This window comes from Malurus melanocephalus, unplaced genomic scaffold (genome assembly GCF_030028575.1).
Source record: "Malurus melanocephalus ecotype Western Australia unplaced genomic scaffold, MMel_1.1 scaffold_12, whole genome shotgun sequence".
Classification (NCBI taxonomy): Eukaryota; Metazoa; Chordata; class Aves; order Passeriformes; family Maluridae; genus Malurus; species Malurus melanocephalus.
Genome location: NW_026623244.1, coordinates 2,889,949 through 2,917,114, shown reverse-complemented (window position 1 = coordinate 2,917,114; position 27,166 = coordinate 2,889,949). Strand labels below are relative to the sequence as shown.

The following is a 27,166-nucleotide window of genomic DNA, read 5'->3' as shown; positions in this document are numbered from 1 at the left end:
CTTTCCTTCTCTAAATTAAAAGCTGAAGTTGTGCACAGCAGAGCCAAAATAACTATGGAAATATTGCTGCCAGGTTCTCAAGGCCCCTGAATTTACTCYGTCCTTGGTGACGCACGTGGGGATGGACTGAGCTTGTATTTCAACTGAAAWGCAGGAAGAAACAAGTTATAGATGGGTTTTGTTGGGCTGGGTTTTTTGTCAGSTGCATCTATTCATCAAGGTATCCAGGGTGTACAATCAGCCAACTGACTGGACAAATAACAGAAATCCATTATAGATTCAGACTTTTAACCCTTCAGAGTAGTGTCTTTTATTTGTTTATTTATTTTTTAAAGTAGTTAAACATTAAAAATCACTTCTCCCCCACCTGTAACCAAATAGAAATCAAACAAACCAAAGTTGGTTTTACATTAAAAAAAAAACAATAGCAGCTTCAAATTAGTTTTGCATTTTTATATTCCTGTCATAACTTCCTCAACTCCCACCTTCCCCAAAACCCAGCTGTATTCTATAGTAGTTTATCGTCACTGTGATACTTCTAATACAATATTTAATGGCTAATTAAAAATCTTACCACTGAGCTATTGCTTTAAAACCAAGGGAAATTTATCATGTTGGAAATACTACTCTACATACCAACTTTCAAACCCTTTCCAGAACTGTCCTTGCTAATTTTTCTAATTACCAAGATCATTTGGGATCTTCCCTTTAAGGAAAAAAAAAATACAGTGACTATTTCTATCTAGAAAGGCAGTACCCAGAATCTTCACTGAGTTAGGTGCTCTAAAAGKATAAATTTATAAGGATAAATTCCGGAAGACCAGAATAGATAGAAAAACAGACAGCACCAGAAGACAGATAACAAAAGCATGCAGGCCAAAAAAAAAACGTTCTTACAATGATTTTCACAGCTTTGCACGTTTTAAAAAAAGCAGCACCCAGTTAAAAGAAGGGAGAATGAACCACAGGGACTGTGGAGTAGGGAGGGATGCCCTGAGTATTTTTAACAGTCCTGGATATGAGTTGGGAAGGTATACTGGCTTTGGACCCAAGGTGAGGCAGGTGTACAGCCTCTCCCCTGCTCTGAGTCCATCACAGTCAGTCCCTGTCCATCCTGCAGGACACTGGGGACAAAGCTCTCCCTCTCCAGCCTTCGGACATGCACACACAGGTCAGGGGSAGTCACTGCAACTGCAGAGGCTCAACAACAGGTAAACTCCCACTGAAGGTACACTCATCGCTTGTGAGAAGGGTAGGCTGTGCTGTGAGAAATCCCACCTTCCCTTCTAAACTGAACCTACACTGCAAGGTGGAAGAAAACCCAAATGTATTTGATGTCTTCCCTAAAGGCTTTGACGGTCCCAGCTCCAACAGATACATAGCCATGTACAGCCACTGACTACTTCCAGAAGTCTTCAAGTATTTCAAAGTCTGCAATTATCCAGATTGGGTTTTTTTTCCAAAATGGATATGAAAAACCAAATGCAGCAGCTAGGTAGAGCGCTCTCTAGAGCTCACCACACTCAGCACAGCCCAGTTGCCAAAGCTTGGGAGGGGCCAGTGGRGACATCTGGAGCGCAGAGGGTATCCTGGGTGTAATTAACAGACGTTGGGGGATATGACCCCATTTCAGACAACCTGGAGATTCAGATAATTGGGCCTCAGATAATCAAGGCCACGTTGTTAATAGAAACAGTATCACAACTCCTAACGGCAGCACTCCCCACGCACTGACACCACCTCTCCTTGCATGGAAATGCCTGGTGAAATATGAATTAGTGGTTTGATACATGTCCATACTCTCTGTCAGCTGCCGGGCTGAGCAGCAAACCCTGTTTCTGATGAGCCACTTTGGCTGGCTGCTTGGGAAATAGGTTAAGGCAGAGAAGTGGATTKCAGCCCTGGATGCCTGGGGACGAGGCTGTCTCAGAGCTGACGGGCTAGGTAAGCTCTATTTTGAAAGTGGGTTAATTTAGCTGCCATTCAACTACCATTAAATGATGTAGGTTAATTTTATAGTCAGATAACTATTAAGAAACCAAAACATAAGGCAGGAAATGTCTCTATGCATACCAGTGAGGAGAGATTTCCTCTGCGCTAATGCACACCCCTCCCCTTCAGCTCAAACCTCTCATCCTTCCATTTCTGCACATCCCTCACATCATCTTTTTTTTTTTTTTTTAACCCTTGTCATTACACGCTATTGTCCTTTCTCCCTCTCTTAAGAGAGTCTATTCTTCCTCTCAAAAATTCACCTTGATATCCTGGCCCACAATTATTTTTTTCCTGTGTTTATATTGTCACACATCTCAATGCTAGAGGAAGACTAACAAATCCAAATCACATCTGACCCTGGCAAATGTCCACTGAGAAAGGTTCCATCTTCCCCCAAACATCCAACATTGGTGCAGCTACGTGGTAAATTGAGGTTGGGAATTACACCTGGCTTAGTATGTAACATACCATCACTACTAATACACCCAGTTTACTTTAGGGGTATTTGCCATATTTAAAGCCTCCTCAGTTKTGGCATTTTACCCTTTATAAATGAATGCCGCAGTTGAAATGTACTTTATCTCCGTGTGATTTTCCTTGCCGCAGCATAATGATAGGTATTGTTTGTTTCTTTCTACTGGTGACAAAACCCATCAATTGCTGGTTTGTCATAAAAGGAAAAACAAAATGAAAAAAAATATCAACAACAGCTTATGCCTGCAAAGGAACAGATTCTTTGGAAAAAGCCGAAGTGACTCATCACTCCTCACGCACAGCAAGGAAGGAGCGAGCATCACAGCCCTGCAGATCCCCCAGAGATGCCTTCACAGATTGCCTCCCTCTGGTCCCAGCAGCAGGAAAATGAGTCCCCAACCTTCACAGAGGAAACTAAAGGGATGATGACCCATTAACACATGCTGCCCATCAAGCACTCACGTATCTCCTCTACCGCAGACGTTTTTTATCGAATTAACGATAAGTGCGCTACGCAAACCCTGAGAGCTCACAGAAATGAACTCACCCTTAACTACGCAGTTGTAACAAGACAACAGTGCTAACAGGATGTTGGCATTTGCACTGTGCTTTTAATGACCAGAGAAATACAGAACAGGACCATACCCAGAAATTGCAGCTAAGCCACTTCTGAAAAATGCTCCTCGCACCAACTCAGATATTCAGATGGTAACACCAGAGCCCAAACCATTACTTTGTGGGAATTCTGACCCACAGAAGGATGAGTGCCAAATCCACTGTTGTCCTGYTGAGGCCTTGCTACTCTCATAAATCTTGCAATGAAAGTCCTTTTTTTTACTCATGAGCTATAAAAGAAAAGATGAAAGAGTCAAAACCCAAACCTTATCAATCTGCTCTTTTCCAGCATTAAGCCACTACCTCTGTCACTTTGATTTTAAACTTTATAACCATTATTCAATTACATTACAATATTATATTATATTATGTAACTATTATTCCTAATTTAATAATTAAATGTGTGCAAAGCATAATTCTCTTAAATCCAGAGTTATGCTATTTTTCCTTTTATCAATYAGCAAACACGTCTACACTCAAACAAAAGTAAAGGCACTGACACAAGGACAACGTGGCTAGAATTAAAGAGCAGAYGAGCAGTCACCCTTACCATACACGCTTGTGTCTATTAGAATAAAGCCGATACAGAGCCTGAAACAGAAGCAAAAATCTACTTTTTGTGYATGAGCAGCAAAGCTTACTGAATTGCACCTAGACAGACCTCTAGTGAGTAATGAGGTCAGGCAGCTGGTCCAACCAGAACTCAGTTATTAAGTTATTAACAACCACACTTCAGGTACCACGTAAACTTGCTTAGATTTCACACCTTCAGCTGATGTTTGATGGATAGAAAGAAGAAACTTGTATTTCTGTACAGAGTATATTTGCTATGACAGCTTCTTATGCAAAACCACAATCTTACTGGATCTTTTTTTACAGTTTCCTTTCAAAGTCAGATAGTTTGTTTTAAACCACTGGTAACATCTCATACACAGCTACTTGCTCTAAAGGCCTCAGAGGAATCTGGGAMAGCTACCATTATGTGACCACAGTGCACTTGAAAGCATGAAAAAATTATACCACCACCTTCACCCTAAAGTGGAACGAGGTAGAAACTAGTGGATCCTCCAAGCAACCACCTCAGGCTTAGATTATAGCAAGGGTCCCAGCACAAATATTGGCTCTGTGTATGAAAAACCCCTTTGCACATGCAGGGAAGATGTTCAGCTCCTGCTGGTGTCAGGTTTTCCCTGCAGTCCCAGAGTAACTCAATAATTAGTGTCAGGGCCTTCCTCCAAGGAGAGGGAGGGAGAAGAAAAGGGAGAAGGGAGAAGAAAAGCACAGTCAAAGGCTCGGCTTTAAGAAAGGAAACCATAAAAATCTTTTTGTTCAAAGTTAGGAATGTCATTCCAAAACAAGTTAAGCAAGCCCTACTTATTAGCTGGGCAGGAGAGATCTGGGACATGTGACAATGGGATCTTGGTGCGCGTCAGTGAAAAAAAATTCCAAACCTTAGCAGGTGTAACCTCTTTTGCCCTGTAATTTTTACAGGCAGTTTGCTGATAATCCTGTACAGATAAACCACTCCTCCTGTTGGCACCTGGAGCAGAGGCAGGAAAGGTAAGCAGGCAAGCAAGCTGTAACCAAGCCAGCCCTGGAAAACACATCCAGGGAKACAAGGCAGGAGCCACACATCAAGGGATCCACTGCAGGCTTTGGTACARGCATCAGCTGAAGCCTCTGCCCCCTTCCTCATGCTGTTAGTGTGACAGCTGGGTAGGTTATGGTCCAGGACTCCGGTCACTCCTTAGGGACCAGGCAGCTGTATTTTCAAACAGGCAACTTTTTATGTTCAGGCAGCAATACTTATATTTCTATGCTCTAAAGTACATCTTAAGCGCTTCTAATTTTATCTGAGCTTTTAAACAATTCCTGGAAATCTGAACTGTAGCCATGTCATACAAAACTCTGCCTTTAGTTAAGTGTGTAGGGAACAGACCTCCTGCAGAGCTGTGACACACTTGCAGAGGAAGAGTCAGAAAAAGAAGATTTTTAGAAGTTTTATTTCAAATGCAATCTGTAATTTTGATACATTCAAAGTGACCTGTAAAAACAAGATGCAATTGTTTTGTGTTCCCTCTTCATGATGCCAAAAGAGAGCTTTTAAAGTCTGTGTTGTCTGCAGTTTTCAAGTAGGTGGGCAAGAAGAAACTTAATTAATTCATAATTCATAGGTGTGAAGTCATTCAGGTTTCTTTTGATTTTCCTGCTAGACAACTGAGAACACCTTGGATTTCAATTTACAGAGTTTGCATCAAATGTACCAGATTAGGGGAAACAGCACATTCACAAATTGGGATCCTTCCAGCATTGTAACATCTATTAAAGTGTATCCAGAATAACTACATTAAAAAGATCAACTTTCTCTTTAATCTCTTTTCCATCTTCACTGTATCAAAGTCCATAATCCTAGATTTGTCCTAACACTTCAAGCTCAATTTTTTGAAATTGCTTTTGGTCTGTAGCTCTGTTCCTCTGTACATGAATCACATTCCTAAACAGGTCCAAGAATYTGCTACTCACTTCCAGTTAAAACCTCCATTCAGCCAGTACCCTTGTTTGGGCATCTGCCAGAGCAGAGTTTGTAGATTAAGAAAATAGTGATTTGCTGAAGTATCTTTCTGAATCAGGATTTATATCCACCCCCTCCCCCAGACCCACTTTTGTTATGCCTCTAGGAAATTAGAGAGCTCAGCATGCTCAGGCAGGAAAACCACTGGTGATCTGCTTTACTGCAGATGCCACGGAAAGCTCTGCGCTGCTGTTGTTTGACTCTGAGGAGCCACGACACAAGGGCTCAGCTTTGGTTACACTGGAAGGTGAAACTGTGATGCTCAGGAATTCCCTTAACTAAACCAGCTTCACTCACGAAAATTTATTTCCAGCTTTCAGATCCTTCATACTGAGCTCAGGGAGTTGCCTCCTTACAGGTTTAAACCTCAACCCTTGCAGGTGAGACTTGAAGCTGAGGCTGCTTGCTCTTCCCCTACCAGTAGCTCTCACTTCCACAGAGGAGCAATGAGTACAGCCTCTCATTTCACATCTGAGGAATATCTGCATTGTAGCAAGTAACTCAAGTGTATTGGAGGTACAGCCCACTGCTACTTCACAAAGGATCTGTTACTTCAGAAGGTGACCAGATGCACTCCTGCAGGTTCAAAAGAGGCARCTGCCTCTTCCATTATCAGACTGAGCAGCTCAAAACCCACCCTGAGTCCAAGCCAGCTGAAGGAAATTAGTAGGTGACTTTTAAAGCTGCYTAACAGGGTAATTGTGTTTCTTTTCTACTTTTGTAAGAGACAACAGCATGGATGCTTCTTTCTGGGTCTGGGTGCAACACYTTGTACTATATTGTCATGATACAGGAAACAGATTTAAAAGAAGAAATCAAGACTGTGTTCCTTTCAGTTTGAACAATTTCATCTTAACAGTGCAAGACCATCAGCAAGTCCTTCAGGAAAAGCAGAAAAACTTGGTATTTGTGATAATCGCAGGACTAAATGTGTCGATTAAAAATGTTCTGGGACAAGCCTGCACAGTGTAATGCATCCTAAAGAATGGCAGATGGGAATATGGTTCATCACTTTCAAAGGCTATTTTCATAGATTTGACAGATGTATTCAGACAGAGAAAAAATATATGATAAATGATAGTTTACTGCATAARGCTTTCAAGCTATTTACACATAAAGACTTACTATTCCTGAATAAGTGTAAGATGTAGTTTCTAGTTAAACCAAGTTGTTCATTTTAGAGATTTCCTTGTAAAGCTAAACCAATGACAACACCCAATTATCATTTTGCTTTTTGTTTTTAATACCAGTATCAGTATACAAGGAATACAATAGTTAGTTTGTAATGTAACAGTTATTTAAGGATCCCAAAAAAAGGCACTGAAAAATGCAAACCCTAAAATTACTACTTTTCAATAGCACACACTAAGAAAGACAATTTCTCAGGAGAAAAGAAACCTGGGCTAGATATTGTGCAGCATTATGAATTTTCCTAAAGCTAAGAAATCCCTACGCATCACTCTCAAAATCATCCTAGAACTGAACACAAAGGTTAGCAGAAATGCCTAAACTCACGTGGGTTCCATTATACAYCACTTACTGTAACCTACTTTTTAGTATTCAGCATTTCAGTATCAATAATGCATAACGTCAAAAGTAGTTCAACCCAAAGTACAGTCACGAGAAAGCAAACACGGATGTCAGAGAAGGGCCTGCTGCAGTGTGGTGTCACCACTGGATTTGCCTTCTGCCCCTGTGCAGGGGGACAGCAAGATGGAGTTGCTGGAGCTTTCCCTGTGCTAATGGGAGCTGGGGACCTGCCCCCTCTGCGGAGGAAGAGCAGAGAAAATAGAGCTGCAAAAAAAATAAAAACAACACTCATGCCTCGGCAAGCAGCTCAGCAACGTGCCTGTGCCTGGTGACGTGTACCCCAGTACACAGTCCCGCTGCCCAAAACRCTGCTCTGCCCACTGCCACCCCACAGCCCAAAACCGACCCACACGGGGCTCCGGCCACGCTTTCACTAACACCGTGCCTACCTCGGCTCATTACTAAGTGCTCAGCCAACATCACTACATCACCTTTTACTTTCCCTCCTGAGAGATTGTTTGTTCTTCACTAGATAAATTATTTACCATTAAAGAAATGAAGGTGGCCAGTAGGGAAGCGCAAATTAGAGTACGGGAGTTCATGAGACTGGGCTGCTATGAGACGGCGTTTCAGCTTTCACATGTATTCCCTACCCAGCTGCTAAAGCAGCTTTACCATCAATCCTATTTAGGACAAGAACCCAACGGAGTATGGAGATTCCAAAGCTCAGTCCTTCAGCCAGAAATTGCTTTACCTTCTATTTTCATTTCCTCCCCTGCTTCTCCCCATTTGTGATAGTTTGCATCTCATATCCTTGGGCTATTAGTGCAAGCATTTAGAAAGCACGCCAGAAACAACAGAATGGGAACCCCTTGAAGTTTTTCACAACAAAATTTATTAGAAGAATAGTGGTTTTGAAAAGTCTAGCATCCAGTGAAAACTACCATACACAACGTTACAGCTGGGAATGTGTTTCCAAAATGACATGGTCAAATAATACAATGGAGCCATTAAATCTTACACATGCACAACAAGAGAATTAGCGCTTTGACATACAATGCAAAAAATAAATGGACCACATGAAATAAAAATTTAAAAGTACTTATCACATACATTAAGACACAGCTTATTTAGTCCAGTCAAAAAATCAGAACTGCATTAAAAAAATTAATGTAGTGCAATCAAACCAAAAACCTTAATTTGTGATCATAAGTGCTCTACTACATAAAACATTGATCATAGCAAGGAACAAAAAATTCAAATCACACAGTACAAAAAAAATCTGTAAATAAATATAAACTACAGTACAAGAGAAATATTAAATTATACAATTCCGTCAAACTGTAAACAGTATATTGAAATGAGGTCCATAAGAGTAAAGGGGGGGTTCCTGTTTTTTTTTCCCATGACACTTGAACTTCTAGAGGTCAGAGAGAAATGCCATTTTCCATACTCTTCAAAGACTATGGGTTACATAAATAGAAAAAGAAGACTTTTTAGATGTAAAGTGTCAAATAATAAAGCAGAGGTGTTGCTGACTTGCGACTGCCAACAGATCACCATGAAGGCAGAACAGCAGATTTTAGTTTCAGGCTTGRCCTGCAGGCGAGCGCAGCACAAGGGGCCTGGCACTGCAGGGGTTCGGTGAATAGCGCTCAGCCTTAGAGAGGAGGCACCTCGTGAGGTCTGGTCCTACCCAAGGGGTGGAAGCGATTACAGATACCCTGGACCTCTGCTGATTATCTGACAGGTTTACATGCTTGTCATACAAACACCAACTTTGGCAGAACAATTACTAATAAACTCAAAGCACTCCCGGCCCATTGGTTTCCATCACAGTGGCCAGTGCACAGAATTCTCTAAGGACATTGCATAACTAGAGTGTAGAGGTCAGACAGCCAAGGACCCGTGCTTGAGGTTAGAAGTAGTTATGGTGAGAGAGAAGCAAGAGCCACGTTAAGAAGCTGCCTCTGCTGTTCGCAGAAGCAGCTGGGAATGTATTTAATTTTTAGCTGCGCTGGCTAGTAGTGGCATTTTAAAATATATAAGTTTAAGATAACATATATACTATATATGTATATAATATAATACATATTATATAATATACATAGGAATTTCTTACAATACATACCAGGAACCCCCACGCGATCTGCTCAGTAGTAATAACTGAATATACAGAATGCCACTATAAGTGTCTGAGGCACTGTGTGCTGGAGAGTAAATATGCAGCTTTAAAATCCGTTTGGCTGAGTTATACCTGGATACCTGAACTGAGTTTTAAGTTGACATTCATCAAGGATGTGCTATCAGCACGTCAAAAGAAAAGCAAAACAAAATACAAGTCACTGCTAGGTTTAAGAAGAGAGTACAAGTACCTGAATTGAGTGAGGATAGTGTGTAAACTGTCCCTGAGGGTTTTTAAACAGTGTGTGTACAAGTTGGATTCCTAAGAACATTAGTTCAAACTTACATTGCGGACTGATAAAATACCAATGTCTGACAATTTAACAAGTGGAGGTTAGAAAGAGTTATGAGCAAACACTCAAAACATTTTATACATTTTAAAGCAGCAGTAAGCTGCTGTAAGCATACATCCCATCAGTACAAGCAACAAGTGGGACTCAGATAAAGGTTTCTATTTGCAAAAAGCCCATCATATATCAATAAGTAAAGAATATTCACCTGCTAAATTAGAATGCACCTAATTACAGACTAGCAATTCAAGATTATTTTTTTAATCAAATACTTTGCTATACTTTGCTATTACATACTAAAATTCCTTAAGCTCACTAATGCTGGTATTCTAATCTATTTTTTTTAAATGTTCCCCCTTCATTTAAGAAATATACCATTCCACAACTTAAACATTAAGATCCATTTTCAGTCCTCAGATGTAAAAAGCATGTCAATGAGTTTATATGAAAAATTTACATGGTAAAAAGGCTTGAATTTCAGCCAGAGATTCTAAATACTACTCATTCCCTGAAGGCATACGGGAGAAAGAATCCCTACCCATTTTTCTTATGATATAATTTTCAAACTGAACATTAAACAATGGTCAAAAATGTTTTTGTTTTTTTTCAGTTTGGGAAACTTCCCTTCCCTACCCATCATCCCAGATTCCAAATGTTAAGCCCTGAAATGGCCTATTGAAATGATTACCAGGCATGTATATATACATCCCCTGCCTGAACTCCCGAATATTTTGTCATACTAGTCTTTAAAAGACAGATTAATATCCCAAGAGACCTGGTGATCTGACCTGAAAAGTTGTTAACGATCCTAGATTGTACATTTAAAGTATCYCATAACCTGAAGACCAGATTTAATTAAGACTCTGGTATTGTAACAGAAAAAGTGCTGCAGTTATTTATCCCTTTTCTGGTACTTTAGAATAGGTCAGACAAGTGCTTTTTATAGTGACTGCAAAAGTTCACATGTTTTCACGCAGGCATAAAAAACATTATCTGCAAAAATATTTGAGAAATGTAGCACCAAGTAATCGATAAACTGTATAAGTCGCTGTAGTAGTATCCTCATTACTTCTGAATAGGAAAAAAATATTAAGATAACCTGTACTAGGTGATGACAAGAGAAATTGTTTCTCATTAACTTTTCCTGCTCCAGTCAGAATGAAGCTTTTGTCCTAATCCCTGCTCCATAAGATAGTGTTATCTTGAGTCCTTCGAAATTATACTTACCAATTCAGTAGAGACAAGCATAGGGGCATGGATGAGGATGTTTATTTTTAAGAAGGTAAATGAAATGCCCTGGACAGGGCATTTTGCCCTGCAAAAATCCTCCTTCCTTGTACGCCACTCAGAAAAACTGATTCTGCAACTGGGCTAAGAGATTTTTGTGCAGATTAAATAAAGTTCTCTAAATTTGAAGATTTTTATGACAATATCTGAACATAGGCATAATTCAGTAGGACATGAAATCCAAAACTGCTGCTGCTGTAATACTGGTTTAGAGACTTGGCCCCAATCAAAGAAAGAACAAGAAAGAGGGAGAGAGATGGACACTGGAATGCTCTAACTACTTAACAGCTTTTTCTGGTACATGTGAAGTGGATCTACATCATTTTGAGTTTGYAGTATCTCTCTGCCTAGTGGTCATCACAGTGCATTGTGTTTATACACTGGATAATTTGAAATAAGTTACTACAGTGGCTACTTTATCTGCTACATTCATCAGAACTGCATATAACCAGCAGTGCAGATTTTCAGGTTTCTGAAGGTTCCAATTACTGAATTTTCAACATAATTCAAGATCAAGTAGAAACCTTTATAGTACCAAAACGAGTCTCAAAACTATTTGTTTTACAGCTTTTGAAACCAACATTAGTCAACACCATGTACTGATGCCAAGAAAAAGCAACATTGACCTAGACTGAAATTACATTTAATTTCTGAAACATTTGTGGGGAACACCTAGAATTTTCTGATCCTCATGAAAATGAGGGAAACAACACTTCCCAATCCACTTTTAACATTTGGCAGAGAATTTAAGATATCTAAAATATTGAGACAAAGCTTTCAGAAAGGTTCATAATTTTGCCTTCATAAGAGTTTGGACTGCAACAAGAGTATGCATTCTTACACTGAGGAGTTCAAATTTTGTCTTCACTGAAGAAAGAGGTCTTTACATTACAGATGCAGCCACACTGTTTTTGAGAAAAAAGGGAACAGCAGAGTGCTCCCTTCACTCCTTGGACACTGTGTTCTTCTCCTAAGACTCAAGAACATCTTAAGAGCATTACTTGAAAGTAAACTGGAAAGAAACACACAGCAATTCCAGTTTTGCCTGTATAACAATGGTTGCAGATGATACAAAAAGCAATTCAATCAGAACTTAAAAGTTATTCCACAAAGCTTACTCAACCCTAAAGCCCCTGAATCACTTTGCCAGATCCTATGAATTTCCAGGGGAAGGCAATGTACTCCTGGGTACTTATGAAAGAAATATTTGGATACAAATACTGGCCTGCCACAAGACAAAGCGCAGACTATTTCTTGTCTACTCTTACCAAGTCTAAACACATGTGCAGTTACCTCCTGCATTTAGGAATATCCTTTAGCAGTGGAGAGTTCTACACAAAAAGTTGTGTAGGAGTTGCAAGAGAACACAGAAGCTAAACGTATTTCCTTACTAGAGGATTATCCTATGTGTACTCCTGCATTGTTAAAAGTMATTTTTTCTCCAATTACCAAAAAAGTTCAGAGTTCGACTTCAGGTTTAGCAGTAGGGTTGGTGATGCAAGCATCAAGTTACAAGTTCTGCAACAAAAAGAAAGTAAAGGCATACCTGTATTGCTTATGTAGCAACTTCKCCTGTGCAACAGGGAAAAAATGAGAAATTCTAAAGGAAACTGTCTTGAACCTTTAGAAAAACATCAGGGAATGACTGGAAAATAAATTATCTTTAGACAAAAATAAAAACGAGTCCAGAAACGTGTCCCTACAATATCTAACTGGAAACGTTCAACTCTATAGCTGTACTCAAGCATTACGGCCACAATAATGCCTACAACACTGTGGAATGAGGATCCAGCTGGCTGAAAGTGAGGTAATAGTTTGTAATAGGTCAGAGTTCTAAAAAAGCACTTTTACATCTTACAAGTCCAAATAAAAAAAAAAAAGGACACATTTCATACATGTTGGGCTTTCTCACCAGAACTGTACGATAATTAACTCCACACCAGGACCCCTACCACACTAAGCCTTACTCATCTTCAATTATATGCTGCAGCAAAGATTTACCAAGCGACACCTAAACTTCAGTACAATATGAAACTTCGATTCTTAAAACTTTATACACACAAAATATAAAATTACTTTTCTAGGATGGGGTAGGGGAGAGGGATTCTCCTTCATGGTACTTGGACTGAAAAACTAGTTTTCAGAGACTGCCACAAATATAATTCACAGTTTCTTGCTGTCAGGCTTTTTCAGCTACATCAACGTAGTACACAACAATACTGTTAAGTCCAATAACTACATCGGATGGACATTCTCAGGAATAAGAGAAAACTAGTGACAAAAAATACCCGAAAGGTCTCCTCCTAACAACGTCTCGATTTTTACAGGGTTGCAGTTTGTCTATGTTACACGTTAATGCGATCTCAGAAGAGCATCAGGAGAAGGGTTCAAAATCTTTCTCCTGTCCAAGTGATCCAAGTAACATAAGCGTCCATTTACCAGAAATAAGATGAGAAACAAGGCTTTTGTTACAAAGACCGCAGTGAACCACACCTTCCCACACCAAAATATGGTCAACCAGGGATTTTGGCCATGCAAACTGCTGGTCAGCAGAAAATTAAGCATGCTAATGGACAAACATTAATTCCAATCATATATTTAAAATGATCCCAAATACTACTAATTACCTACACTGAAAGCGCCTGCAAAAAATATGTAGTGAAAAATGAAACAAAATCTTAGTGATCACTGCAGCACTTAGAGTGATACTAGTCTTAAGTGATGAATCACCTCAGAGAAAATACATTAGATGGGACTTTGAAACAAAAAGGTAACATTAAAAGGTGCACCTGAATATTACAGACTAAATTTACAAAACCTACAATAAGGTAAAATATATATCTTTTGAATATTCAGCAGCTTTTTTTTAAATTTGTTTTTATTTTTTGAGAGGCTCATGAAATTTTAAAAAGGGACCACTAACTAATCTCAACCATGCTTCACAAAACAATAATGGCTATTTCATATTGCAGTTACCAACGTAATGCAATTAGTGCTTAAAAAATAATCTACACTTTTTCTTTTTTTTCCTTTTTAAACAGAGACCTTTGGAGGAAATATGGTTGTTCAAAAGCTTCTTGAAGAAGAAAGATTACCTGAATATTAAGTTATCACAGATCAAGTGTTGTGTTTAAAAGCTTTGTAGTTATGAGTATTACAATCTTCAGGTCTCAGGACATTTAAACTGAGAAAGTTACGTGTTTGGTTTGTTGTTGTTTTTTTTTTTAAATCCACTTTCTAACCAAAGCAAATAAAGAATACTCAACTTCTCACTATCTATTTACATTTCTTAGCCTACAGTCTGAAATGACAAGACAAATTCTCTTTTAAAACTGCAGCATTAAAGGGTAGGCACACCATTCTTCTGCTGCACGATTGTCACCCACTTAAACATACACATACAAAATATTTAGGTTAGTAAAATGAGCACTCCACGTACACTACAGTGACAAGTTTTATAAAACTCAACTCATGTTGCTTAAATAAGGACAACTGCAAAAGGTTAAACCTCTCTCAACAGTAAAACTGTGTTACTTTTTTTTTAAACTTGCAACAAACTTTCTATCATAACCTCCAACAGCAGATGAAACCACACCTAATACTGCGCCTTTATTGCAATCACCAGCTAAACTGGAACGTATTGCAGAGTTTATATACTGCTACTGAGCTTAAACTGCTTTAAATGCCAWGATGACAACTAGAAAGCTACAAGGAACCAGGATTTTGAGGACTAAAATATATTAAGTAAACAAAAATAAAGTATACTTGGGGCCAAATGCCCAATCCATTTCAAGAATGAGCAGTGCATATTTAAAACAACAGCAATGGTGTGCCTAACCTTTGAAAATATGAAGTTGCTGGGGAGGGGGAGAGGCTAATAGAATCAATTGTTCCAGAATTCATTCAGCAWCCCTAGGGCTACCTAGGCCACCCTCCCATGAACTTGGAGAAACCATTTTCACTGACATCACTTAATGCTCTCACACAAAAACTCCAATGCTTCTTTTGGTTGTGCAAATGGGGAAAAATAATGATAATTCTATCTACCTTTTGCACATATTAAGACCAAATTGCTTCTACCTGAAGAACCAGCAATTCCAATTTGGTCATGTTGTGGTAAGTCCAGTAAGCTCCACTTAGTTACTGACCACTCCGGCAGAAAGTATCAAAGATAAAAGTTCAGTACAAAACTTATCCTGGATCTCCAGATAATCCTAACGATATCACCATATTAAAAAAAACCCCAAATTCATGGTTTACGGAGTGCTTTTTTTTACGGTGTTGAAATGCTTATTCTAGCATGTGCTAAACCACTATCAAAATAGATTAAATAAAAACAACAACAAAAAAGCAGGACTTCAATAAATTCCTGCTACTGGCAACTGTAATATTTAAAAAGGAAACACCCATTCATTGAGTGTTCGACCCTGACAGTATTACAGATAGATATGAAGCAGAGCCTGAATTAGATCAGGCTACCAGTGTTTTACTTCTTCCCTGAACATTTACAAGCTCCTTCACTAATGTGGATATTTGGGCAGACTACTGAGGTTGCAATGTTTGAGATCACCATTTTGTGGGCTATTTTTTTTTCCTTTTTTTTCTTTTTTGCAGTATCACAGTAGTTTGTTACGCAAATCCCCCATCCCTGGATTAGAGTCATTTAAAATAGCTGTTGGAACCACATAGTTTAGTAAACTCAGAATCAAGTCTGTAAGAAGTGTAAAGGTCACAAAGAACCATAGTTCTGGTATAATGAGGCATATCCTAATACATCATTTAGTGTACCCTGACTGCTCCTGACTGTGAGAAGCTTGTCTTCCGTGAGATAAGGCTACATCCTCAAGCAGGTGAGTCTAAATATCACCCATCAAAAACACCAAATAAAATAACAGTGAAGGTAGTGTTATAAATAATTAACTGACAATTTCTGAAGGTAGTGTATGTAAGTTTTCCCTCCCCTCCCCTCCGGGTGAGCACTAAGCAGACAGCAAATGGTAAGTACGCTTAATTTAGAAAGAAAACAGTGGAGAGCCTAATTAGACCCAATTGATTATCAATCTAGTACACAAATCTGAGTTCAAGAGAGGTACCATTCCTAAATAATTTGATTTAGCTTAAATCTTTCAATCAACTGGATCAATAAAAATAAGGGGGGAAAATTTCTGAAACATTTTTTAAGAATGACAGTCTGATTTTCATTTGAAAAATGCCTGGTTTTAGAAGAGTGTCAGTTTAACAAAGTGGACTTATTTCTATAAAGGCAGATATGAAAAATCCAACATCAGAAGTTCAGGCAGGCTCTACAGGCAAGATGTCCACTTCCACAGATCTGCATTCTTTGTGAGGTAACTCAATTCTCTATTACAGAGAAACATGCAAAAGGCAAAAAAAAAAAAAAAAAAGAACGAAGAAAGAAAGAGGTCAGTGGGCAGATGAAGGAGGGAAACTGCGCCATACCAGGCTAGAAAAATTTACAAATGTGACATTCAGAGCACATCGTTCACCTGTGTTCACATAAGTCTATGCCAAACTGCAAAGGAAAGAGCATTGCAGTAAACAGGAGACTCAGGTGCGCTCAGTGATGGTTGAACTATGCAGTAGTGCTCACCCAGTTTGCAAAGTAATTGGCACTCTACAACATCCCTATTCATCTTTCAATTCATTCGCACTTTGTGCTGCTTCTCCCTGGGGATCTAATTCAATCTTTACTGAAACATCCTGCCCCTCCGACCTCATTAATTTCATTTTTTTCTTTGGAGGGTTTTTCAAAGTGCCCAGCCTCTCTTTAACTTTGTACTCCAGTGTACTGTGGGGGATCCCATAAATACTCTGAGCTTTGGAAACGCTCATTTTCCCACTCATAACCACAGAGATTGCTTCCTCCAGTATCTCGCTGTTGTACTGTCTGTATCTCCCTCTTTTCTTCCTAGGTTGCTTGGAGCCAGGATCTCCCTCTTGATCTGAGGTGGGATATGGCTGTCCAGAGGTAGACTGCTCAGCATCTGAGCCCCAGGAATCTGGTCCAGCATCCAGCAAACTTCTCCTGTTTTGTTTTGGAAGGATAGCCCTTAACTTTTTGCTAAGCGCGCTCTCCGTTTGTGAACCCATTACCAAAGAGCTATAGCTGTACTGGTCACCAGTGCGGGACTCCCATGAAAGGTCCATGCCTCGAACTTGTGGTATCTTTAAATCCACAGGAGATGAATGGCTCACGTCCTTTTTCCCATCCTGTTTAGTTTGAAGTGCCATTTTTTGAAAGGCAGAGTTTTCTGTAAGAAAAGGAAGGTCACTGATGTTGCTGAGTGCACCATTTCCCCTGAATTTCATGCGGCTGAAATTGAATTCGTAGTGTGGTTTTGCCCAAGAAGCCTCCCTGGATAATATTAAGTGCTGTCCATGATTCTGTAGTCCAGATGGCCCATGGCTGGCAGCTGTAGAAAACTGGTTTCTGCTCAGCAGTTCTTCACTAATCTGGAGTGATCGAGCCAGCGGTACTTTAAGAGATGTGGAGTGGCCATAACCTTCCCTGGTTCCATCCTGCAAGCTTCTTGGAGGTACCCCATCACCACTCTGTAGTCCCTCCGGATGGTGCTGGCTGGGTCTCCCAGGTCGCCTAATTGGATGGAAGGAAACTGATGTGAGCAGGACTTGCACAGGTAGGGAGGGATGGGTGAGGGGGCCACTCCTTTATTAGAAGGCCTTGCTTGGGTAACATCACTTTTTGTGTTATTTACTTTTCTCTAAATTTTTTTTATTATTTTAATTTTTTTTTTTAAGTCTCAGCATCAGTCAGTTTTTAAACTTGTTCGCAAAAAAAGAGAAGCTTTTTGGGCAAAGAAAAATGAAACCTGTTGGCTGGTCTCTGGTTGGGTTCACAAATTCTCGGAGTAGAAAAGACTTCGCGCAAGCGTCTGAAAATAGCACCTTAATTACAAAGTAGTAATCAATCGCCATAGATCTACACACAACTGTGTTACTGGTGTGACGTTACCACTAAACAAGCACAGTAATAAAAGAGTAAGCCAAAGTGCAACATGTCCAACATGCAAATATGACTGCCACCTGCAGTATCTACACATAGGTGGAAACCCTGGATAGCRTTTGCTTACATCATATTGAAGAATTGCTGCTCAGGATAAAAGRAAAAGCTTAGCAGGCCTTAAAGGTATTTGCCTGACTTTCATTAAGCACCAAATATGAAAGCTGGAATACTGTGGATCAGAAAGAAAAACACTGCATTACACTTGACTTACCAAATGGCTCTCTCAACAACTAATTGCATATATACACAGCCCTGAATCTCATTTGATAAAAAGTATGGCTAGGAAAAGAAAGATCTAAGTTCCAACTGTCATCCAGATCAAGGGTTAACAAAAAAAAAAAAAGGCAGTATGTATTTTTACCATTTCCCTTTCATCACAAATGTTCTTTCTATGAAATAAAGTGCTACTGCTGCAGAGAATCACATCTATTTTAATACTTTGATTGCTTAGCCCCCTGTAGCTATKAAGTCACACTAGTTTCAAAATCCACCTCCAAATTTCTCCATGTTCAACATACAGATTAACAAAGAGAATCTATTTTAATGCTCTGGGACACTACTGAGGTGCAAAGCCCTCTGGCTAAGTCAGAATTATTTATGGATAGGATACATAATACTGAAAAGCTACATTATTCTTTTTAACAACACACTGGGATTAAAGAAAGTCTTTAGAGAAAAGACATCCACTGAAAGAACCTACATACATGTAGGCATGTAACATAACACAATGCTTGATACAYATGCTGTTCACTTCTCTCCAGGATGCAACAAGTCATAGTGCACAACAAGAGTCAACAAGAATTGAGAATAAAATCCAGATAAATGGATCAAAGTTTGCAGTTCCAGAGAACCCTCTCAGACAATGTGCATTCTCTGCTCCTTCCTTCTACAGCATGTATCAGCATCACAGTGTGCACGAGCGATTCTACCCCTAAATAAAGGTCCTACTGRCAGCTAACAGAGAGTTACACCTGACTTAGTGATGCTAACCAAACTGCAGCCAGCCTCATGTACCACACACCTGTACAAGTAACCACAGGTGCCAGTATGCCGCATCCTCTCAGGACCCACAGGTCCATATGCTGGCCCTGTCATCCCTGTGTGTTGGACTTTGGCCCTCACCTGATTSACAAACAAGGGAACAAACAATACARAGCCTCAGTGGCTTCTGCTTCCTTTCTAGGATAACAAAGCTGGAAAAAACCTGTTCAGAATTAAAAGAGAAGTGCTGCTGGGCGAGGTTTAYGCTAAAGAATTGTAAAAAGTATTAAGACTAACTTTTAAAGAAGGATTGAAGTATTTTATTAATAGAAATATTAAACGGAAAAGTAATCTTGAAGGGAGAAATCTAAGACAGTAATATTTTTCCAAATAGAAATGCAAAAATTCCATCAGCTGTAAGAGGTACATGGGATTGGTGGTGGAAGTGGGTTAGTTCAGATTTTCACGTTTTTCACAGGCTATCATAAAGCTAAATCCAGCAATTAAATAGCACTTTAAAACATATACTATTTCTGTACTTCAATAAAAAAAAAAATTTCTTCACAGTGACTTCGAGATAATCAACACACAAAACCCCTCAGTCCCAGTCAGCCTCTCCAGTATGACCCTAACTATGAATAAAGGGTTTCTAAATGCATACCAATGGTGACCATTAGAAATACAAAACCTAAAGATTTTTCAAATTTAACAGTATTTCACACAGTGAACTAACTGGGCTAGAGTAGTCCACCATGTATTTTGTGATTATTTTTTAAAAAACTTGTTTAGTACTAGAATACAATCGCAAATCCAAAGTCACATTTGTGAACTACCAAACTCCCTGCCCCAAGCCCTTTTCTAAGTTGTGGTTTATGTTAGAAAATATTAACAAAAAATAAGCAGTGATTTAATTCTAATTCAGCATGGTTTATCACCTGAATCATTGTTACCTCTAAAATAAACTTTCCTCTTAGCTAGCTTTGCCCTAAGTGAAATGAAGCCTAAATATACTGCAAAATCTGAGACTCTGCAGACACTTACTGAACTTGCATCTCATGGAAATCACCTATCACTAAACCCAAGAAACAGGTACTGTAAAGATCTTCGGCTAAGCACCAAACTGACCAAAATAACAGATATTAGGGTCCTTAATGCAAGTTAAACCTGACYCAGTTGGCAACAACTCTTATTTGGCAGGTGGGGTGAAGGTATTTGCCAAAGKTACAAGTTGAAAATACATTACTCCAAAGGGTTAACACCAAAAGTAASTTAAATTTAACCAGAGCTAAGCACACATTTTTAGTAAAAAAAAAACATTTTAAAAGGTCATAGTAAGTTGCTTTCTCTTACCCATTTCCCGAAGTACTGGAGCACCCTGGAGARTGACTCAGAGAGGCGCTGCCAGCACAAGGACTCTTCTTAGTGGATAAATCAAGCACACCGTCTGTAAAGACAAAAGAATGACTTCAGTGTTTGAAGAAGTGGGTTCAGCCATGATGATCCTGTCTTTAGCTGAAAAGACAAAGCAAGTCTTTTGTGCTAAAGTCACATTTAGCACACAATGTTTTTTGGTTTATTGCATTTTTAAAATAAGGCTTTGATTTTTTTGCAATATGGTTTACATGTGACTTCAATAGTCCTCAGAAATCACAATAAAAATTAACAAAACTGTAAGTGCATCTGTTACAAGAGACAAAGCATTAAAAAYTACCTACAAATGACAGTTCTGGATCCAACAGAGCCTATCACATGAGACAATATTCAAATTCCTGAGATAGTCTCCCCCTTAAAGGGAGGCAAGCCAATACTTGTTCGTTTTTTTTTTAAAAATCCAAACATCTTGCAGGAAAATTGAGAACTTCATATTGGAAATTCACTTTCAAATAAACTGACATATAGATGAAAGATTCCTTGTCATGTGGCAGCCAGCTTCACCTTTTTTTTTCCATGTCTCCAATGGGTCCTTACTGGAAAAGCTGCTGCCTTTCCACTCTGTCATTTTATTCCCTCTCTTCCATATGCCAAAATGGTTTTCCTGCTAGACTACTTCTTCCACTGTCATTAATGGCACTTTCTTATGCTCCTCCCATGCTCCCTTGTAAACCCTTATGTAAACTCTGCATTCATAGGCACCAGAAAAGGGAGCATGTTTCACCAGAAAAGCCTTGCTTTTACTGCACTGAAGCAGCTTGAAATTCCGGTCATTTTAATAAGGGCAACATTGTCATTGAAACAGCCCAGCCATCTGAAGTTCCTGGAAACTTTGAAACAAGGAATTTATGAGGCAAAGATAAATTAAACCTGTTGGCAAGATAAACTCGAGACATTTCAGAGCTCCTTGCTCATTCCATCCAATCAAGTAAATACCACCCAACACAGGAACAATGTAAGATGGCTTTCAGATTGCTTAAAGCTCTCATTTGACATATGGAGAAAAAACACGATAAACAGTGAACTAGAATTAACTTGCGGAAAGCTGTTCCACCCACTGCATTTGGGAACACACCATAACCCAAACTTAGGCAAGCAGAAAATTAAATTTTCTTTTTGAAAAACACTTATGCAGGCACAAAAGACACAGACTGGACCAAGTCTTTCCTCCTTTTCAAGAGGCTGGATGGCACAGGCAGCAGCTGGAGGCACTTGCATCCACAGTTCCTCCATCGGAAGGGTCAGTACAACCCAGAAACCTCTGAGGGGATGCAGGGCCAACCTCATAACCCAGGGAGAAACTTACAGTTAGCTAGGCTCCCCTCAACCCACTAGAACAAAATATAGCATAAAGCACCACTAGCAATTTTTCATGACAGCCTCTGAAATCTCTCATTAAGAAGTTTGGCAAAATCTCTTTCCAATTACATTAAATGTAARTTGGAAAAAAATTTACATCAGCAARCAGATTACTGTATAAGTCAATACGCACATGTTCTACTTTCATAACAAGTGTTATGAACATTATACATTATCTTACAGCTTTTCCCATCACATGGTAGCTAAAGAACAGTTAATGTACATCTTTTTCACCATATCATCCTCTAATTAAAAAGAAACAAAGCAACACTGATTCTCTCCCTCTTTCTTTCAGCAAAAAGTTTAACAATGAGAACAGTTTAACATTTATAAACATACATGCAAAACACACTCACAAAATGCATTTATAATAGAGACAGCCAGGAACAAACACCTATCAGCTAACTGCACTGGTCAACATTTCAAGACACTATTCAACCTCTTATTGCTGTTTGTAACAGAAGTGCAACACCTTTCAGTAAGTCCTGCAAGTGCAATACATGTCCAAATGTCCAAGCTGCATATTGCTGGACATATAAAATTAACCTTTTTATAAAAGGCTTCATAAACCTAAGTTAAAAGAATAAAGAGATACCTGCTCATCTGTCTTAGCTAGAAAAAGGCGCTTTTTTTTTGAAGGTACTTTTTCATTTGCAGACGGACAGCCTACTGTGATAGAACAACTTCAGGCACTAACACTTTTCTAAAGAAGGGTAAAGGGTCTAATTTTAATCAAAATACTTAGGACGCTCTATTCAACAGTTTCAGAAAAGTTCACATACTTTATCACTCACAGAATCTGTTTTTTTWAAAAAGGCATTTCTGATGGAAAGCAAAGTTTTTGAATTCAAATAAGCTCTGAAACACTGTTACCAGTTATTCAATCTGTGCTCTGCAGAACAAGTCTATTTTTAAGGTAGAAAAGAGACATTTCTTCCAAATGCACAAACCTGGAAGTTTAGTGCAGTTCATGGGCATCATTCTTACAGCCTTCACAAAGCAATTTCTCACAGACTTTTAAAAGATAGTCTTCTCACACCATGATGATAAAGGAAACAAATCAGCCCTTCAGTCACACTGTGTATGGATCTTCAGAGAAGAGACAACTCTGATTTTCATGACCACATGAACTTGTCTTATCAGCAAGCATACAGTCTATTTTGGCAGACTGTTTCTTGCAGCTCCCAGTAGGAATAGCACATTTATCCTCAGAGTCTGGAGCATGTGCATCCCCTTTGCCCTTCTTCAGAAGAATCTCTCATGTCTACAGGCCTGCATTCTTTCAAAAAGTCTTTTCTCTCCCAGACACATTAAACTAGTCATTATTTTATGGTAAAAACATCTATTGCTTTTCCATTTTATGTTTTATGCAAAAGTACAACCTTCTAATTGTCTGGTTCTGCAACAAGAATGCCATTAATAGCCATAGGATGCAAGAYACTGATAAGAGTCCTACCTTGTTCACTAGGTTCTGACTGAGACTTTCTGACAGTAAGGTCCAGAGGTGAGTCTTGGTCAGCCATGAGCAGTTTGCTGAGCACAGGGTTCTGAGCAGTTGCAGCCGTGGGAGAGGAGGCGACCAGAGATGCTTTCAGCAGGCTTTGGTTCTTTGTGCTATTGGGCTGGCTGGAGTCCTGAGTAGAGCTATTTTTTGAGGTATATTCAGCAGCAAACTGTCGGATCATTCGCTGCATGATCTCACGGGCCACTAGGGGAATATTGGGGTCAGAGACCCTAGGACTGTCTGCAAATATTAGAGATTTCTTTTAAGGAAGCACTTTAAGTAAAACAGCTTTTATATTAAGTCATTGTTTATTTACAAAAAAAAGAAAATCCAGGGRAAAAAAAAAAGCCAAAGAAAATAGTTTCTGTAGAAAATGTACTTTAGTCTTMGAATACCTGAATAAGAACCATTGCTAATTCTGGTACAGCCTTCCCAAGATAACACTTTCCTAAAAGAAATATGCAATTCTGTATTTTGTTTTCAAATATAGATAAATTCGACCAGACCTTTAAGAGGTGTGGAAATGGAAAGGAGAGCTAAAGTATCAAGTAATGAAGCTCATTCCAAAAGTATTGAACAGGTTATTCAGTGAAAGAATTGCGTAACTTACCTGCAGCTAGAGAAGGGGAAAATGGAGAATAAAGTTGCAGTAGTCCCCKACTAAGTTTACTGAGAAATTAAGCCCTATAGTTCAGATAATTTAAAATTGTTTACTTTCAGATCAAATGTTTAAGTGTCTTCCATCTCATTCTATCTATTCCTTTTGACATTTCTACCCTTGTAATCAATCAAGATTTATCCAAAAAACTAGCATATACACAAAAAACTAAGATGTGTCACATGACAAATACTTCTATTTCTAGAGGACTTTCTAAATCTATCAGTAAGGGACATGAAACAGAACAAGTAGGCATTCCAATTTATTAGTATTAAATAGTATATAAATAAAAAGGTATCTGGGGATGTGGGCAATCCAAAAATTTAATGACAAAAATCACTATTTTAGACCAGTAATAATTTGTGATGTGAAAGTAAATCTGTAACTCCTAAATCACAGAAGCCAAGTCCTGCCACTTTGAACATTGTGCTCTCTGGCCAAATCAGTTTTGGGTTTTTTAAACAACCAAACAAACCCACACCCAAAAAACCCAAAACAACAACAACAACCACGAACCACTTACAATACCTCCCAAAAAATCCACAGCACACCACAGCCACACCACTATTCCAGAAACAGCTCAAAAGGTTTGATTTTCTATTACTGAAGAAACATTCAGACAAAACTGTGCAGTAGAAGATCAAGTAAATCTTTAAAAGCAGCTCTCAAGAGGAAAAAATAGAGAAGTATTTACTATCTCTTTAAAAAAATTGCCCAGGTTGAAAGGTAATTTATTGAGCTTGAGCCATTAGAAGCATTAGCAAAATCTTCTGTGGGACATTTCAGTGTTAGATTTGCCATTTTTGCCAAGAGTACCTGAATCCAACAAACCAGTTCTACTCTATGTGTAAAAGATGACCYACATGAAGGTTTCAGCAATTGCCCATAAATCAAAGAGCAGCAGTAAGCGGCCACTGTATTTCTTGATGAAAAACTATACTGTGATTTTAATACTTATCAAGCCCAAATTCCTTTCTGTTAAGCACAGCTTTCTAAGCCTAAGATCTTAAWCAGTCAACACGTACATTTTTACAGGAGCTTAACCATAATAGCTAATAGTAAATTACAGGATGTTTATGTAAATATGTAACCATTTTCTTTAAAACATCCTGTAGATTTTACTTGTTTCTAAGTATCAAACATTTTGAGTTTTAAGAAGACTCCAAWAAATGAGCCAAACTTAAATTTTGGTACATTTATAATCTCGCTTCCCAAATGGTCCACAAGGACCAGCCTGGAAAAGTGTGAAGGCTTTGTTCTGCTGTGGTGATATTTCTTCTACTTTCTAACCTCTTCACTATAACCTGCTGAAGGACATACAAAGGCTCTTGGGAGGCCCAGAGGGGCACAAATTGATGGCATGATTACACTGATACTGACTGTTTGACATGTGCTTGTAGCATACATAAGTGCTGGCAGGGCAGGCAGGAATGGCAGAGCTCTATGGCACTTATGTTTTCATAACGAAGAATCAGGTCTTTACTATGCACCATGTTCATATGTTCATTTCAAAAATGCTTACAGCTGAACATATTTACACATTCAGAAATAAAACATTACATATGCCTACAGACATGCATCTTTGTAATCTGCAACTTTAAAGAATCAGCCCAGAATGACTACTTTCTCACACTGTTCACAATAAACTCACTAATTCAGGACACAAAACTCCATTTTCAAGCGGGAGGGTAGGTACCTAGTACATTAAAGGCTTTTTGTTAAATATAAAGCATGAATGCTGAGGATTAAAGCTGTTCAAAAATGAGTTGAAAACATGTGCYGGTGCCCCTCCAGCATCACTTGAAATCAACCAGATATTTATCTTGACTCCACCTGTCCAGTTTTTTTTAAGAAAACTAAAATTAACTAAAACATAGAAATTCTCAGGTAAGAAAAATACAGCAAATTAATATCAACTACAAATAGTCTATAGCAGTACCACTGAGCTTTAAAGCCTTAATAGCTTTTGTGTATTTTTATACTGAAATCTTAAAAGGGCAGTATTAAGCAAATAAGGGTATGATTCCATTAAACCAGAAGAAGGTCCTGTCTGGCCACAAAGTAAAGGTTACAGACAACTAAGTACTACTACACTCCTTTGACTGGAAAAACATGAATATCTGAAGGAAGCATTACTCGGTCAGAGTGCCATGGACACGAATTTCAGAGAGAGGACATAAAGTTAATGGAAGTAAATCTGTTCAAAAAGTTTGCCGATCTTGTTAATTCCCTATTCATGTTCAGTACGTGAATGTGTGGCCAGTATTCAGAGAGCATCTGCATTTTTTCTGATCCACCTGGGTTGCAAAACACCCATCTCAAATGTTACTTGGAGTGAGGATAGAAAGATGGAAAAAACTAATTGCTGGCATGAAGCCAGGAGAGGTCAGCATCTCTGAGCAATACAAGAATGTCAGAGTTCTGCCATTCTTTGTGTCCTCTTTGGTATAACAGTGCCTGGGGATCTTATGGCAGTAGCATGAGTTAGATTTCAAGCAATCTAAATACAGGCAAGCTTGCCAATGATGCATTAAGGATTCAGAACTGACTTCCTGCCAGCTTCTACCCCTCGCCTATTACTATTCCACCAAGCACAGCTTTGTCAAAGGAATGAAAACAAGAGAATATTAAAAAAAATCTCAAAGATTCTTAGACATCTGACATGCTTCATTATCTTCATTCTGGGTATCTGGCCATGGACAGAGTATTACACCCTTCATTAGCACACTGCAATATCTGCTGCTGGTTCGCCCACCAATTTAAAAAAGCATACTTTCCTAAAAGACACACACACACACACACGTCATACTCAAAGACTTAAATTTAGTGTTAAAGGAATAAAGTTCTTAATAAACAATTTGAAAGTGATGGAAGTGGTTTTTGTTTTTTTTTCCTTACCATAAAAAGCAATATGGAAAAAAACCTRCATTTTCTCTAGATTTTAGTTTTCTTAAATTCCTCCTGGATTTGAAGATAAATGGGATAAACTCAAAAGCAAAAGGACAAGAAAAAAAAGAACTTGAAAAGGAAGCCTTGGAATAAAGGCATTATCTGAACTATCAGTAGTAATGCAATGACTATCCTTCCTACCATCCTGCACATATTGCAAAAAGTATAGAAGCATCATAATGTATAGCTTCTATTTATTCATTTGAGTCATAAAAGAAAGGCTAAGATACTGTTATCACCTTAAAACACCTTTAAATATTTTGGTCACTGGAAGGAAGGGCTGAGGACTGGC

General features: G+C 38.7%; 1 protein-coding gene across 2 annotated transcripts in view; it reads right to left on the bottom strand.

Annotated features, from left to right (window-relative positions):
* Positions 1-27,166, bottom strand: part of LCOR (ligand dependent nuclear receptor corepressor) — a 79,288-nt gene that overhangs the window by 6,299 nt on the left and 45,823 nt on the right. The window contains exons 5-7 of one of the 2 annotated variants that reach the window (XM_057380352.1): positions 23,220-23,507; positions 20,324-20,417; positions 8,059-17,563 (exon numbers count right to left, since the gene is read on the bottom strand). In XM_057380352.1, coding sequence (XP_057236335.1) covers positions 16,594-17,563; positions 20,324-20,417; positions 23,220-23,507 — 1,352 coding nt within the window. In that variant the 3' untranslated portion in view covers positions 8,059-16,593. Of the gene's footprint in view, positions 1-8,058; positions 17,564-20,323; positions 20,418-23,219; positions 23,508-27,166 lie in introns of those variants that run through there. The other variant, XR_008966279.1, reaches the window with a different exon arrangement.